This window comes from Nesoenas mayeri (genome assembly GCF_963082525.1).
Source record: "Nesoenas mayeri genome assembly, chromosome: Z".
Classification (NCBI taxonomy): Eukaryota; Metazoa; Chordata; class Aves; order Columbiformes; family Columbidae; genus Nesoenas; species Nesoenas mayeri.
The window spans coordinates 7,086,470-7,103,369 of NC_137542.1; the positions used below are offsets into that span (position 1 = coordinate 7,086,470).

The 16,900-nt window shown below is 45.2% G+C and overlaps 1 protein-coding gene across 4 annotated transcripts in view; it reads right to left on the bottom strand.

Moving 5' to 3' along the window:
• Positions 1-749: 749 nt before the first annotated feature.
• Positions 750-16,900, bottom strand: part of ECPAS (Ecm29 proteasome adaptor and scaffold) — a 72,110-nt gene continuing 55,959 nt past the window's right edge. For 2 of the 4 annotated variants that reach the window (XM_080362573.1, XM_080362572.1), the window contains exons 35-49: positions 16,432-16,582; positions 15,419-15,484; positions 13,529-13,618; positions 12,952-13,018; positions 12,127-12,236; positions 11,935-12,001; positions 11,524-11,715; positions 10,386-10,594; positions 10,052-10,095; positions 9,347-9,539; positions 8,367-8,511; positions 5,655-5,760; positions 5,396-5,484; positions 4,299-4,370; positions 750-3,499 (exon numbers count right to left, since the gene is read on the bottom strand). In XM_080362573.1, coding sequence (XP_080218699.1) covers positions 3,360-3,499; positions 4,299-4,370; positions 5,396-5,484; positions 5,655-5,760; positions 8,367-8,511; positions 9,347-9,539; positions 10,052-10,095; positions 10,386-10,594; positions 11,524-11,715; positions 11,935-12,001; positions 12,127-12,236; positions 12,952-13,018; positions 13,529-13,618; positions 15,419-15,484; positions 16,432-16,582 — 1,741 coding nt within the window. In that variant the 3' untranslated portion in view covers positions 750-3,359. The remainder of the gene's footprint in view (positions 3,500-4,298; positions 4,371-5,395; positions 5,485-5,654; positions 5,761-8,366; positions 8,512-9,346; positions 9,540-10,051; positions 10,096-10,385; positions 10,595-11,523; positions 11,716-11,934; positions 12,002-12,126; positions 12,237-12,951; positions 13,019-13,528; positions 13,619-15,418; positions 15,485-16,431; positions 16,583-16,900) is intronic. The other 2 variants (XM_080362574.1, XM_080362575.1) reach the window with 2 other exon arrangements.

The following is a 16,900-nucleotide window of genomic DNA, read 5'->3' on the forward strand; positions in this document are numbered from 1 at the left end:
GGCCCCAGTCTGTGCGCTGTTGTTTGCTTGCTTTTTTAAAGTATTTTGCATCTTGAGTTTTGTGTGTTAGATTTCTTTGCACCCTAGTAAGAAGTGAAACTTACCAAGAATAGTGGCTGTACTATTAGCTAAACTGGCTGCATTTATTCCTCTTGGTATCCTGTAAGTAATTCCCGTCATTGCTCCATGAGCATTTATGCATAACCGTATGTGAACAGTAGCTCTGTGGGATCAACAATAGGAACTGAAGCCTTTGAGGAAAAACTGCTTGTCTTATGGTGTTCATGGCCTCCAAAAAACCTGTTTGAAGTGCTAAAGCTGTTTATCTTTTCTGTTGGCATATACCAGAGAAAAGTGGCCTATCATTTTTTGTTCTACTAGTTTAAGCAGCAAGCAATCAACATTTTTAACTCTCAAGTTGTTTTTCTAATTTTCCTACAGTAATTTTTTAATAAAGATTTTCAACTACACAACCTGATTGCGTATGGGCTTTCCTTCCTCACTGTTTTTCACTGAATGGTGCCTACTCACAATGAAACACTTCCTCAGTTTTGAACCTTCCTTGTTTTATTTCTCAAAGCTTGATTATTTAATTCTGTACTCTAAACACCAGAGCTAAGAGAAAATACTGTAAAATACAGTGGGAGGAAAAAAATACTACCAGTCACTTCAAATAACAGGTCATGCAGCTTTTATTTTTACCTTTTTGGTAAGCAGGAGGGTTTTCTTTCAGTCAGACCATTCACATACTTTGACAGTACAGATTGCAGTGAATTTGATGGAGATCTTGCAACATTAGAAAACTTTTCTCAATGTACATCTATTTAAGCAACAGCTTATAGTTCAATGCGAGTGCTAGAGTCAAGTTTGCCCACTGCACTCAGGTATACAAAGCATTGCAGCAGCACAAGAGATGCCCGTGCTGGGCAAAGTACAGTGTGTTTTATGTAGTGCAATCACTTTTAGAGGAAAAACTCTAGGAAGGCCACATCTATTTATTAATTTTGTGTTTACAAATGCGAGGGGGGTAGAAATCAAACCTCTGACTGAATTAACTTTTGTACAGGTAGGTTTTGTGTATAGGCACGTGCTTTAGAGAGGAGCTCTGAATCTGTTCTGTAATCGCCAGAAAGACATATTGCTTTGTGATTCAGAAAGTGTTATACCATCCCTAACATTCTTGGCCAGAGCTGATGATCCAGCTGCTTGTAGAGTTCCTAGAACACGCTCTTCCCTCTAGTGTAAATCCCCAATAGAGAAATTCAGGTTGCTATTCACAATTATTACAGTTATTCCACTTATGGTCATTTGACCATATTATGCATTGCCTCTGAATCCTCCAGTCCACAGTGAAAACTTGAACTACCAGAGATGTGGAGGCTCTTGCTTTTCTGTTACTGTCACTCACCAGTATGAAAAAAACCCCAAGTCAGACAATGAACTGCTACAGCAAAGCATCACTGGTAATATTCATCTAATACGAAAAGAAAAAAAAAGCACTCATGACACTACATGTCACGGTAAGCAAGGTTTCAAAGATACCGCAAAGTGATTTGCTCAGGAAAACTTTAAAATGTACACTGTGCTCGATAGTTCAAACTACACGTAAACAAAGAGCAGCTCCCTGCAACAAGGTGTAAATCAAAACATTATAGCACCAGCTCCCAGCACCACGGAGTTGCCCACTGACCAGTCAGAGTGTACAATGCAATAGTGCTCGCTGAGGTTTCTGCTACACAAGAGCCACAGTGGGCAGCTCTGCCCCTTTCTTGCTGAATATTTTCTGTGCAGGTCTGCACAAATTACATTCCTCTCTTCCTGTGGAGAGCAAGTCAGACGATGAGATGGTTACAGTACCAGAAAACACTGAATTGGAAATGGCACCTGAGGGAAAAGTAGGTACTGCATACCTGATTCTGAAGAAAAGGGCATGGAGGAAACGTGGCGTTATCTGAGCAATCCTCTCCCTAACAGATCAACTCTGAAAGGAGCTGCAGACTGTAAGAAAAGAAATGAGCCTTCCAATGCTGAAAGCCATGGACATTATCTTGCCCACACTAGTGATTTTATTTCACCATCAGCAAAGCGTTTATCCCCAAAAAGCTGTACACGTACTGGTCAGATTATGGTGCAGTGCTAAATTTAAATGATTAAAAGTCTGTTGCTATAGTGGTCTGGTTTGTCTTTTATCTCAGGAGGGCAAAAAAAAGGAGACAGGCAGCATGGCCACATCACCATATAGCGATTTTACTCCACATTAATGCAGTTATAATCTTTCTTTGTAAGTGCAAATTAAAAAGTAGTTGCTAGAAACCAGCATGACTTGGGCTGCTGAGAAATGACACAATTCAGTTTCTTACAAACAGTGACAAGTCTAATTCATTACAGGTTTCCAAAGCAAGAACAGGGTTACGAACAGGAAGGGAATAAAACATTACCACTATTAAAAAAAAAATGTGTCATTGCAAACTTCAAACACTCTTCAAAAACATATCTAGAAAAGATTGTTTTCGTATATTTTTTCCTGCAGCTGAGGAGTGTCCATGCAAAACAATTTTGAGAAGAGCAGTGTTCCATCTGGGCACCAACTTTGGGCGCAATTTTGTCCCACACAGCCCAGTAAAGTGCTCTCTTGTGCATCCTTCCAAGAAAAAAGTTCTCATTTAAAGTTTGGGAGGCCGAGGTTGCTAGGAGGCAGAGTCTCGGTCAATCCGTGTTGAGGTCAGAGAAGAAGGAAGGAGTGAAGCTAACAGTGCTCTGCCTTTCACAGCTCACAGACAACAGCCTGCAAGGGAGGAGCAAGCAAGAGAAGCAGAGGTGGGTGGCAGATGAAACCCTGCCCTGGGAAGCCGTCAGTGTTTAACACGGGCTTCATCAGGGGAAGCATTTAATTCTTTATAGATAACAAACACTAGCTCTACTGCAGAGTCCCAAAGATTTACTGTTTACACACCAGGTAACAGATCTCCACACACAACATCAGTGAAAATCAAATATGCTTTTCACTTCCTGTACCGGTGGTTTTTCAACAATTCCTTTGATGGACAAAGGGGATCTGACTAACCTTTTGCCAATTTAAGTTAAAAAAAATAAAAGCATCTTGCCCTCAACATCTTTCATGTTGCACACTTAAAAACATTCTCGGGCAGATTGCTAGAGGTATTTACTGATAAAGCAACTAACCCTCAGCTTAAAAAAGTAAAAATAACATTAATGGGGAAAAGAATTTAAGGCATTTTTTATTTTGGCCAGGAATGATGCATGCTACACAGTAATCTTCATTTTCTCACTTGGTTTTCAGACCACTGCACTCTTTCGTTTTTGTTTTACATGGCACTTTGTAGTTTGTGTTTTACAGCTTAGTCAAGATTTTCAAGTGTTTTCTTCAGTATAAATGCTTTCTCCTGTAGCTCAGGTCTGCTATCTGACACCATCGTAGACAACGAACGAACGAGGTGCTCTCTGCATTCTGGTGTCAGGCTTTCCCACTGTTGGGCTTCTGTGTAGATAAAAGACAGACAGACACTGGTCACCTATACCAGAATGCAAAAAAAAACCCCAAACCCCACCTCCATCCCCAGAGAGGCGGAGCGACTGCTTCAGCATTTCACTTGCGGGCCGTACTGCGCTTCCAGGAGGAGGCACATTCAACTGACACTGCTGCATGTGCTGCCTCCTGCACAGGGAGTCGTGCCTGTTTAGATTAGGCTTGACAGTCTAAGCCTCCAAGATGTGAAAACAAGGGCCTGAAGAACCAAATCTTTCCCACTTCACAAGTGCTTCATGTAATGTTATAAGAATTTTGCTAGAATAAAGGAAACATGAACTGCATAGCAGAAATCCAAAGGAAACATTGCTGCAGAATGACTGCAGACATGTATGACCTTGAGACCTAAGCAGACTCATTCTCTGAAGTTAATTCTGTAAGGCTTAAATGCTAAATTAACCATGAGGAATTAAACTTCGCACCGAAAGGGCAAAAAATAACTCTTCTACAGAAATAGGAGTTCCTCCCTCTACGGAGCTTGCACATAATACGGAACCAGACTACACACTCAGACACGTTCCCCATCCAAGGAATATCCAACAGTACTTTAGACCTTGACTTTATCCACAGCTACTTCAAGCCCTCTCCATGTCTCCCGAGTGATCAAGCACAGAACTCAAGTCCCAGCTGCCCCAAAACCACCCAGTGCTGCAGGCAGAGGGAATGCCATCTCTCCAGGGCTCCTGGCCGCACAGCCAGGTGCCTTCTTCACCCACCAGTGGCTCTCCCAGGTGGCAAGCAGAAGTCTCACCTTGCAGTTTGGTGAGCAGCAGCTGTATCACAGACAAAGCTTCTGTTCTTATGGATGTGTAGCTTTTGTTTTCTAAGGGATTTAAAAAAAAAAAACAAAGAAAAAATCCCACAAACACATTGAGAATGGCAGGCACACTAACTGTACAAAGAGCAGCCACCACATGTTAGCACAGCTCACTGTCCTCATTTGTGCTGGCAGTTACACACATCTGGATGGCGGAAAGGGACCAACCAGCGGCCGACAAGTCAATTAAACCTTGTATGTCGCCTGTGCTATTTACCGCAGCGCTGCTGCTCCTTACACACGTTGAAAGGGAATAAGGCTGGCATAGGCACAGTGTCATCGCAGACAACTTCTGTGCATAAGAGACAACTCCTTTGGTGAGCTGTATGGCTATAAATCATCCAGGTTTTAACAAGCAGCATTAAGTGAGGGTACATAAACTTCATGACATCAAGCACAAGATGGTCACAAAAAGTTATTTGGTCTCCTGAGCTAAAATCTTGTTAAGGACTTGGTCCAGGAGCATTGATAGTTAAACTTTCCCCAAAGAGGTCTCTGGATTGGTAGCCAGCTATGAAGTAGGTGCTGCCTTTAGGCATGCCAGAAACATGAGCCGCATGCAGGTGCGAGGAGCTCGTGACACTGTTAGGGTCACAGGACAAGTGGGAACACTCGCTACCACAGTCACAAACAGTCCCCTGCTTGGCAACATTACACACATAGCACTTGTATCCCCAAGGGTGCCCTGTTCAGGGAGAGCACAAACTGCCTCAAAGCCTGGAGAAAACTGCTATGTTTCCAATTTGCACTTGTAAGAGATTGCACAGGAATCTGCTGCCTGGCTCTCCCTCCCCTTTCAAAGCTCTCTTGCATCAGAGGAATTGACTTCTCTGTACACAGCACCCTGCACAGAACTGTCTTCAGCAGCTACTGCAAGATCAGAATTACTGTAGCACAGTGCAAGGAAGGACAAAATGTTATCTCTGACGGTTTATGTTTATTCTGCACTTCCTCTACCAGCCAACCCTCACAGAAGGAATGTATTAACACGAAATTAATCATCGACCACGAACCAGGAAAAGTCCATTTACCTAAAGAATGTGTGATAGATGAACAGGTTTCCAACAGTATTTCTGTCAAAGCCACAGGATCTGAGTGCTCCTGGTCAAACAGCATTAGCCTGTCAAATGCAAAAACACTGTCAAGACACAGGGAAAAACACCGCACCACTGGGACAGAAGTCTGCTCGACTTCTTCCGAGAATCCAGTGTTATCCTTAATTTCACTAAACAGTTTGAAGCAACAAAGAAAAGAAGCATCACCTAAGTGGACTGCAGAAAGGAGAATTACCCTTGAAAGTAAGCGCTCATGGCTTGTAGCACTCCGAGCTGCACCTTCCATGTGCTGAGTTTCAGACGGTCACACATCAACTTGCAAAACTCTTGGCGATAGCAACCTACAGAAAAACAAGGATGTCGTGTTACCGGGGGAGCGGCAGCAGGAAACACTTCATGCTCTGTCTCCCAGGTGTTCCTTGTGCTTTTCCCCAAGTGACAAGGGGCTAGTCACTGTGTATGACCAAATCAACATCCTGTAGCAAGCGACTCTGGAAATCTTCTCCACATCAATACTTTCATTAATGAACAATGGAGGTGAAACAGCTGCATTACACATTCTGGCATGCCCATAAAAGCAACCTGTTTGTTCATTTCAGATATAACTAGTTCCTCTGCCTTGTACCAGAGCTGATGCAAACGCACACGTGAGCAGCAAAACTAGGCTGATTTTGATTAGGCAGGTCACCTCAGGCATTGTGTGCCTCCACAGAAACAACCACTTGTTGAATTTAAGACAACAGTAAAAGAATTTCTCCAAGGATGGACTACTTTGTGAAAAAGCTGTTGGGGCAGCTTTCTCTCTGAGGATCATACAAGTTGCAGGCAGGAAGATCCTGCAGCTCCCCACAAGCCTCCCTGATTTCCATGTCCTCCCTCCTCCTCCTTTTTGTTTTAAGAGGAAAGGAAGTCAAGGAAGGGAGCCAGGAGACCTCTGTGGTTAAACAGGGAACTGCTGGGAAAGCTCAAGTGGAAGAGACGAGTGTATAGGTCATGGAAGGAGGGGCTGGCCACTTGGGGAGAATATAAGGCTGTTGTCAGAGGGTGTAGGGAGGCAACTAGGAAAGTTAAGGCCTCCTCAGAATTAAACCTGGCGAGAGGGGTCAAGGAAAACAGAAAGAGCTTCTTCAAATACATGGCAGATAAAACTAACACCGGAGACAATGTAGGCCCACTGATGAACGAGGTGGGTGCCCTGGTGACAGAAGATACAGAGAGGGCAGAGTTACTGAACACCTTCTTTGTCTCTGTCTACTCTGCCAGAGACTGTCCTGAGGAGCCCCGTACCGCTGAGGTCCCAGAGGAAGTCAGGACAATGGAGGAGTTTGCCCCGGTTGATGAGGACTGGGTTAGGGAGCAATTAGGCAATCTGGACATCCATAAATCCATGGGTCCAGATGGGATGCACCTGCGGGTGCTGAGGGAGCTGGCTGAGGTCATTGCTGTGCCACTCTCCATCATTTTTGCCAAGTCCTGGGGAACGGGAGAGCTGCCTGAGGACTGGAGGCAAGCAAATGTCACTTCAGTCTTCAAACAGGCCAAAGAGGACCTGGGTAACTATGGACTGGTCAGTCGCACCTCCATCCCTGGGAAACTGATAGAATGACTTATCCTTGGTGCCATCTCAAGGCATATCAGGGATAAGAGGGTCATTAGGGGCAGTCAACATGGCTTCACCAAAAGGAAGTCGTGCTTGACCAACCTCATTGACTTTTATGAGGACATAAGGTGGATAGATCATGGCATAGCGGTGGATGTGATCTACCTTGACTTGAGTAAGGCATTCAACACAGTCTCCCACAGCATCCTCACAGTTAAACTGAGGGAGTGTGGTCTGGATGATTGGGTAGTGAGGTGGGCTGTGAACTGGGTGAAGAGAAGAAGCCAGAGAGTCGTGGTCAAGGGGCAGAGTCCAGTTGGAGGCCAGTATCTAGTGCAGTGCCTCAAGGGTCAGTACTGGGGCCTATATTATTCAATATATTCATCAATTATTTGGGTGAGGGAATAGAGTGCACTGTCAGCAAGTTTGCTGATGACACTAAGCTGGGAGGAGTGGCTGACTCACCAGAAGGCTGTGCTGCCATCCAGAGACCTGGACAGGATGGAGAGTTGGGCGGGGAAAAATTTAATGAAATATAATAAGGGAAAGTGTAGAGTCTGTCATCTAGGCAGGAACAACCCGAGATTCCAGTATAAGTTGGGGAACAACCTGTTAGAGAGCAGTGTAGGGGAAAGGGACCTGGGGGTCCTGGTGGACAACAGGATGACCATGAGCCAGCACTGTGCCCTTGTGGCCAGGAAGGCCAATGGTACCTGGGGTGTATTAGAAGGAGGGTGGTTAGTAGGTCCAGAGAGGTTCTCCTTCCCCTCTGCTCTGCCCTGATGAGACCACATCTGGAATATTGTGTCCAGTTCTGGGCTCCTCAGTTCCAGAAGGACAGGGAACTGCTGGAGAGGGTCCAGCACAGGGCAACAAAGGTGCTGAAGGGAGTGGAGCATCTCCCTTATGAGGAAAGGCTGAGGGAGCTGGGGCTCTTTAGCTTGGAGAAGAGGAGACTGAGGGGTAACCTTATTAATGTTTACAGATATATAAAGGTGAGTGTCACGAGGATGGAGCCAGGCTCTTCTCAGTGACAACCAATGATAAGGTAATGGGTACAAACTGGAACACAAGAGGTTCCACTTAAATTTGAGAAGAAACTTCTTCTCAGTGAGGGTGACAGAGCCTGGTACAGGCTGCCCAGGGGGGTTGTGGAGTCTCCTACTCTGGAAGCATTCAGGACCTGCCTGGACACCTTCCTGTGTAACCTCATCTGGGTGTTCCTGCTCTGGCAGGGGGAGTGGACTGGATGATCTTTTGAGGTCCCTTCCAATCCCTGACATTCTGTGATTCTGTGAAACAGTTTGAGCAGAGAAAGTTCACTCTGCACACCATTAGCTGACTTACGCTGTGTCTCTGGGCTCCTTGGCCAGGCTTTGCCCAGGGTCTCGAAGGCACAGATCAGGGACTCCATCTGCACCTCTTTCTCCCTCATGTCCTCGTCCTCTTCATCATGCTTTGGTAAACCCGTGCTTGTGCTCTCAAGAGAGTTCTGTGAAGGTCAGGGAGGAAAGTATGACAGACACAGGGATGAGGACAGGACAGACACACACCTCAGTGCAATTGCCTTCCCTTGCAGTTTGTACCCAGTCAGTGCCCCACACAGAGGGAGCACAGGTCCCCCCGGCCACCGGTAGCCCTGGTGCTACTGGCAGCCTGCAGAAGTGACCAGCAGGCTCCGTGTCCTTGCACCCAAACATCCCCCCTGTGCTACAGCAGTCCCACTTGCACCCAAACATCCCCCCCGTGCTACAGCAGTCCCACTTCCACCCAAACATCCCCCCCGTGCTACAGCAGTCCCACTTGCACCCAAACATCCACCCCCGTGCTACAGCAGTCCCACTTGCACGCAAACATCCCCCCCGTGCTATAGCAGACCCACTTGCACCCAAACATCCCCCCCGTGCTACAGCAGACCCATTTGCACCCAAACATCCCCCCTGTGCTACAGCAGACCCACTTGCACCCAAACATCCCCCCCGTGCTACAGCAGACCCACTTGCAGAGCTGCGAAACACTGCAGATACTAAACAGAAGCACTCTGCACAGCTTCCCAGGAGTCCCCTGCTGCCTGTTGAGAACCCAGGAATTAACTTTTAATTCTGTAATGCGGTAATGCTGGACACCACAGGAAGCACTCTGCACAGCTGGGTGAGTTCCGAATTTGGGCAGCACAGATACAACCACCCCAGGGCTCACCAGTGGTCTGGTATTCAGCCCCAAGGATCTGGTTGAGTATGGGGTTTGTACATAACAGCATCAGCCCAACTGTCACCACTTGAGTGTTTAGTTTTGAAAGAGGAAAACTCAAGAAGCTGGACTGTCACCTTCTTTATAATGGGAAAGACGATATCTGCCAGCTCCTGGAACCGGTCTTCCTGTGTTGCCTGCAGCAGCCCAGCCGCACAGCGCAGTGCCACCATCTTATACTTCAGGTTCTCTTTCCGACATTCTTTCAGGACAGCCTGGACAATATCATCGACAGTGGGCTGGCCAGGCACTGACTTCTGCAGCTCTGCACTGAAACACAAGGCACACAGAAACTGTCAAACCCACATTAATCCCTCTCCAAACACCTCCCTTCCCACAGAAAGGAAGCGATTCGAGGCACAGGACTCCCTACCAACAGTTATAACTGAAGTTACACTCCAGGACTCTTCTTCTATTGTCTGTTCTGTTTTTCTTCCTTGTCTTTCCTCATATGATTCCAATATACTTTCCTCCTCTCACTTCTACGTCTTCTTCTCTTTTCCCTCAGTCTTTTCTTTCTTCTTAGCAATTCAATCCTCTCAACATCCTCTTACTTGCCCATTTACCTCTGCAGATCCCTCTGAAGCATCACTTGTCCCTCCCAGCTCTCATCAGTGACCCGCATATTGACAAGTGAGTGGAGACCACATGCTGATGGTTGATCAGAAGGGTGTTCACAATTTTCTAGAGTCTCCTTAGCACCTAACAGCAACAACACTGTGCAACAACCTCCTTTTTGAGATTCCAGATCCTGAGGGTACCACCTCTTTCAAGACACTTACCTGCATGCAGAGACGACACTGTCAATGGCCTTTAACAGCTCCTCCTGCAATGAGTAAAAGAGAAACCACTAGAGAAATGCTGCCGTACAGTGCCACTGAGCACAAGACAATGCTCCTCAAGGTCAGAACATGGTGCAGCAGAAGTAGTCTAAGTGGGACCCCAACTCCTAAAGCAATCTGAATGCCACCTACTTACCTTCCCTGTCATTTTTGTATCGGCTACATGCAGGCCAAAAGTCATATTCCCTAAGCCAGAGTTCCTACAGATGCTGCTCTGCAGCACAGAACATTGCCTGCATGCTGGTGCTCACAGTGATCCATGTTCCTTTCTCACCTTGCCAGTCCAGGTTCTCCCTGGCAGGCCTTGCAGCAGTGCGGAGAGCACTATTCCCAGGTGTGGCGGCACCAGGCAGCCTGTCTGTTTGGCAACTGATGCCATGGCAGCTGCTCCCTGGGATTTCATCTTCCAGGACTGGGACTGGAGAGCCTTCTGCATAATGGTTATCAACTCCTGCATATACAGTCTGATGCCACCCTGAGTACCTGCATGTCAAACAGAGGAAAACTGTAATTTTGCCACAAAAGTAACAAAAATCTCATCTTATTAAAAAAGGCCATTACAGATTTATCTTTTTTTTCTTGTGATGAAATGTATCAGCAAGGCCTACTTTAGGCAAAAGGGTGAAGAATTCCTCCCAGACAAACTGAAGACGGGTTCTGTTTTCAAGGTGCTTCCACAGAAAATCTTTAGCAAATATCCAGACAAAAAGCTCATCTCAGTCTTTCCATATGGCAAACACTAGATAATGTGTTAGATTGTTTCTAAGGAATATAACTTTATTTTGGCAAGAACGGGTCACTGGTAAACATTTCTGCAGCTACTTTCTGAAACTCCAGAGAAGTAATCTGGTGACTAAGGGACCAGCTCTGAAATCAGGTCAGAGAAGCAGCCTGCAAAAGCATTTCACCACGCATCCAGATCTTCCTCTACAGACAGAAAGCATGGCAAAATAGCCCTTCTACAGTGTAGATTAATTCACTGAGGTTAAAACTACATGCACGACCAGAGAGATCTCCAACCTGAGGCACAGGTCAAAGTCCCCTGTAAGTTCAGAGGGTACAGCAGCCCCCAAAGTCTGGCATCAGGATTTCCAAAGACATCCAGCTATCTGCACCACAATCACGGCAATATTACAGTGGCATTCAGTGCCTCACAATCTTAAAATACTTCTAACTGTGTCTGTGTATCCCCAGCAATCAACATCTCTCTAATTATTTTAAATAGCCACAGAGAAGCTAACCTACTAACCTGAAACTCATATAGGACATCTTTAGCAAGGAAGAAAATGGACAAACGCTTCATAAATCTCTTACCATGAGAATTCTGTATTTCCAAAATGGAATTCTAGAAAGCATGATATGGCTTGCCACACGCTTACCAGAAAACTTTTACCAGTCTTAGCGTGACTTACCAGGCACATTTTCCTGCCAAATTTCAGTCCACAGTGCAGAATTCTCTTTCTCTCCTTTCTCTTCATCGGTAAGCTCGTGCATGCCAAGAAAAGCCAATGGCAGCACATGTTTGCCATGGTTCTTCACTACATCTGGACTGTAGCGTCCCATAGCATGCACAGTTAAAGCACAGCCTGTTCTGTAAATTGGCTCTGAAGGAGAAAAACAGTCAATCACACGTTAGGTCTGGGAAGGAGAATTTTCTTTTATCGCCTTAGTCTGCTTCTCGGGAAGCAGAGGAATGCACAGTATCGTATAAGGATGCATGGGAATTATTCAGCCAAGCATCACAGTACAGAAATCTTTCTTCCTATCGCTAGCAACTTATTCTGCCCTGTATTTTGTAACTGAACACCACGAAAGCAACATACCTTCCTTTTCCAAGTACCAGCTGCTGAGTTTGTGCAGCAGCTTCTCAACGCTACTGTCCCGGGCAGTCTGTAACATGGGAGAGACTCAAATCACTCAAATGCTTCGAGAAAACACAACAGCAACAAAGCAAAAAACCAAAACCAAACAAAACAACAACAAAAAACCTAAAGCCATCTCAAACTCCAACTCACCCGGACTAGATGCCCCATAGCAAAGGCAAAAGACTTCTGCACCACGCTGTTGCGATCAGTCAGGCCACTAAGTAAAGCACTCATAAGTTTGCCTGTTGGAAGAGACTTCGCTTTATCACAAGTATTATGTTTTTATTGCTGCGGCAAGAACTACAATAGTCTGCATTTGATTAGATTGTTTGAATTTACGCATTTTTCCTCGTCACATGTTTGCAGGGTTATGTCTCTCTGGTCCTGATGTTAAAACAAGTGCACAGCATAACACAGCAAGGCTAAGGAGAAACTTGTGTTTTGCCAGCCTCAGCCTGCACACCTTGACTTGGTAATGTTCCTGTGACATGTGCACCCCAGCTGATCATGCTTTCAGCTTTATTTCTGTTTTACAACAGAAACATGACCTTTGTAGTATCAAATCACAATAAACTGTAAAGGGAAGATTAAGACCAAAGGAATCAAAGGCCCTGTTTATGGTTCTCCCATAGGCCAAGCTGAAGCAAGCTTATTGACAGTGATGCACTAACACCCTCATTGTTAGTCTGCTTCAACACAGTCTAGAAATATTTCCATCTGTTCCTGCTGGGTGCTAGCGAGTTCCCTCAACTCCTTCCTCTGCCTCTTCCAATTTGATGAGGTATTTAACATCCCTCAGACCCACCCCCAGCATGCCAGTCTCACACACAAGGCAACTTCAAACAGCTCTCTGAGGAAAATAAACACATAAAGATCACTCTTGTAATAAAATCAAGGGTCAACAGGGAGGAAATGCTACCTACAGAACAGCAACAAAAAGCACCTTTAAAACCTGACACTAGAAAGAAACCTCACCTGAATAAGGTGTTAAGTCCTGAGGACACTGTGTGGTTAACGACACAACTACACTGGCACAGCCTCCCTGGAAGATTGCAAAGGTAAACAAAGGTAAGACAAAACAATGTTAGCCCCTGGTTATTACTGTTAATACTTGCTGCAGTGCTATATGCACTTGTATGACATGGTATAGGCCCACTAAGCCTCTGCCCTGATAAGGCCAGAGTCCAGGGTAGAAGCAGAAAAACATTTTGTAACAAATGCATGACGGGAATTGAATTAGGAAGTGAAAAAGTTACCAGGACCCACACTCAGGATCCATGGTCCTGAAGGATTTACAGCTATCAAGGACAACCTTCTGCACTCTAGTGTCACAGAGTACAATGGCTGTGTAGCCCAGGGGCGTTCAGGCAGCACACACTAAGGAAATCACAGGTAATGTAGGTGGTGTGTGACCCAGATGTCAAATGACTCCAGCATGAATGAGCCCAAGCTGTCACTTTAAAAGAGACAGTCAAAAGATCAGTATTTACACTGGCACTGTGTTGTGTTCCATTCTTCATTTCCAAATGAACTATTAAAATCCCAGACATACCTTTGTGCCAAGGCCTACTCCGCTTTTGATCAGTTCACACAGCCGAGGAATCAGTTCACCCAGGACGGACACATCCAAATACTGCAAGCTCTAGAGAAAGGCAAGAGACAGGGATTAAAAAAAAAGAAAAAGAATAAAGAAAGATAACAGCGGCAGACTTAAACTGGTCTAGCTTCCAGCTGAGGCCTGCCCCAGCTCTGTGTGCTGGTCTTCAGCTGAATCCTGAGAGTTTGCCACATGGTGGGAAAAAGGCACCACAAAGTGGCTTATACCACATACAGACTCTCCTGTCCTACTTTTATGCTAAGCTGACCCCACTAAAATTATCATTTCCTGGAACTGATGCACTCCTGCACTACAACTATTTAGAAAGCTGAAAGCAACACAATAGCAAGGACTCGTTTTGTGGAGGGAAAGGGATGCAAAGGTTTGCATATCTTAGGAAAAAACCCAGCATTCCCCCCCAACCGTCTGAAACCTTGAGTAGCAGTAACATATCCAAACTAGAGAAAGAAATGAACCGACTCGAAGACATTCTTAAACTGGTCAAGACAAACAAGTGGAATAAATGACACAGAGGTACAAGAGGGTTCTTCTTGGTATCATTTCTAATTTCCTATGCCTAAAACGCCACCAGGCAAAAGAGAAACCCCGGGTTTCCAGCACTCCATGTAGCACACTGTCTGCAGAAGGGAGATCTATCCTCTAGCAAATTCAAGAATCACACACTAACTAAAACCGTTACATTCCATCCAAGGATATAATCTCCCAGCCAACCCCAGAATGTAGAGGAACAGAGAGAAGGTTGCTTATAAACCAAGACATCTCCACGTTACTCCAAGGAAGCTATACTATCCCTCCCCTTCCCTAGGAAACCCCAGGCATCGCCCAGGGCAGCACAGCCGTCCCCGAAGGCTGGCAGGGCAGAGGCAGGGCCTGGAGGAGGGACAGCAGCAGCTGCTGCAGCCTGCAGGGTGGCAACCAGGTCACTTCTACACTGAGCCTTTCATCCCCAGCTGCTTTACACGCTATTTATAGAGATCGCTGCACCTGACACCAAAACGCAGCTCCACATGCTGTTCTGTACAGGAGGGCTTGCTGTTGTTACTTTTCCATAAGCGCAGGAAATAAAGAACAGCTCTGGTGTCTATGCTTCTCCTAAATCTTGCTCAGCGTTCACACTCCCTGCCTGCTCGCATGCCCCTGGCTGTGTGCAGTGCCCGAGCAGAAAAAAAGGGGGCTTTTTTTTGGGAAGAGAGAGGCTCTTACAGAGGGAAGTGAGTTCTGCCAAGACAGACCCTGTAGCATGGTGTCTGGGCATCAGCAACTTCAGGAAACTATGGTGCCAAACACCAGCTGCTGACAGTGCTTTCAGTGATATCAGCATTTTCTCTCAAACTCTCCACCACCAAAGCACGAGCAAGGCCCAGGTAGGGATATCTAAGGCTTCACAAGGCAATAGTCGGACAGCATCTGTGCCTTAAAAACAATGTCTATCATCAGTGGGAGGTGCAGCTGAGAAGGTGATCGGGGAATTGTAGGCTAGAGATGAAGAGAACAGGCAGCTAGCATAATCCAGAACCAGCTGAGTCTCCATCCAAACAAAAGCACTTGAAAGATGCCCTCTTCATCAAAGCAGGCAGGTCTTCAGGTGGAGAAACAACGCATCTGGCTCCAAATGGAGCCAAAGTTGTTTACAAATGATCTGAGTGGCAAGCTGTGGCAATAGAATTAAAGAAGTCAGTATGTGAAGAATAAAGGGGACAGACAACCACATGGAGATGTGATGATAAAATGAACCCTGAAGAGGTATTCTGTCAAGTTCCCACTTTGATTCCTATTCTGCTACGACATACCTTACACTGGTACCCTTCTGAACCAAGTACTTACCATGTTAATAGTTTCCATCATGGGAGACGACTTGACAGCACTAAGTCTGGCACTATCCATTGCAGTCTGAAAAGGAAAAAAACCACAAAATCGAAGAGTAAACTCAATATAAAACAGTGGGAAGGGCAATGTCAGCTATAACTCACTATCTTATAAACTCAAATCAATATCAATTTCAGATGCATACAGACTGAAATTAATTATGTTCATAGACTGGGAATGTCTCTCTTTCAGAGGCAGATGCTGACATCAAGGAAATAGAAAAAAAAAAGGGAAAAAATAAAAGAAGAAAAACGAAGGAAAGAAATAAAGAGAAAGAAGGAAGGAAGAGAAAAGGAAAGACAGAAAGCGAGAGAAAGAGAGTGAGAGAGAAAGAAAGTCCCACTCTGACCTATTGTTCATTCCTTTTTTGTTTGCAAAGGGCAGAGTTTGAACCCTTTCCCTCCTCACAATGAAATTGGCTAAATTTGCTTCTGAACAGTGGATTTCAGTCAATTTCCCAGAAGACTGCTACTGATCAATATGGTTCTTTGAGAGAGATTAAAGGGCATAGTGCTGACAACATCCACCTCCAGCCCACAGAGTTATGGCACATCTTCTAATTTATTTTATAGGGAGTCCTGCAGTTAATCCCCTGGGAAAAGCAGCAGCAAAGTTTGACAGCACAGGTGCTTTCCAGATAATTACAACAAACTCTTTCTTCACCTATTTCACAGTTGTACATGGAGGTGAAGTGATATTTAACAACAGTTCTTCCTAAGATTGTTCTTCACTTTCTGAAATATGTGGTCTAGTGAGTGAAAAAAGAAAATATATCCAACCCTTCAAAAAAACCCCCACATTTGACCAGCCATATTCCGATGACCAAACATCTTTTAGCAATTTATTATCTATTTCTCTTTGCATATTTGAACACCTCTCAACCAAATCTGCCATTCTTCTGTTCATTGAATTAGCTCAATTCTTTTGTTATCTCTGTTCTGTTGATACTTTCCCACCACAATTGCACTTACTTTCTCCTGATCTGTCGCGCAAAGACTCAAATAATTGAGGACTTGAGGCTCCAGCACACTCAGGGATTCCAACAGGGCCGGGATAAGTTTTGGTGCATGAGGTTTCAGCATAGATCCAGCACTTTTACTGATCTTCACGAGAGTGTTAATGCTGGAAAAACATCAAAGGGAAGGTCAACACACATATATAGATGAAAAACCTCTCTGGTCTGCTCCAGTGCAGCACCAGAAAAAAGGCCAATCCCAATCTTAGGTATGCCAATATAAATAATACCTGCAAACAAAAAATCAGTGTATTCTTCTGCTTGAGCAAAATCATACTTCAGCCCTGAGCTTCCAACTGATGCTATGCTTTGCACAGACATCGCTTACTTTGGACAGGGTATCACAAAGGGAATGCACAAGGCAGTACTACAGACGGATGTATGAAGAGACAGCACATCTTCATGTTTTAAAGAAGCTCTGCACA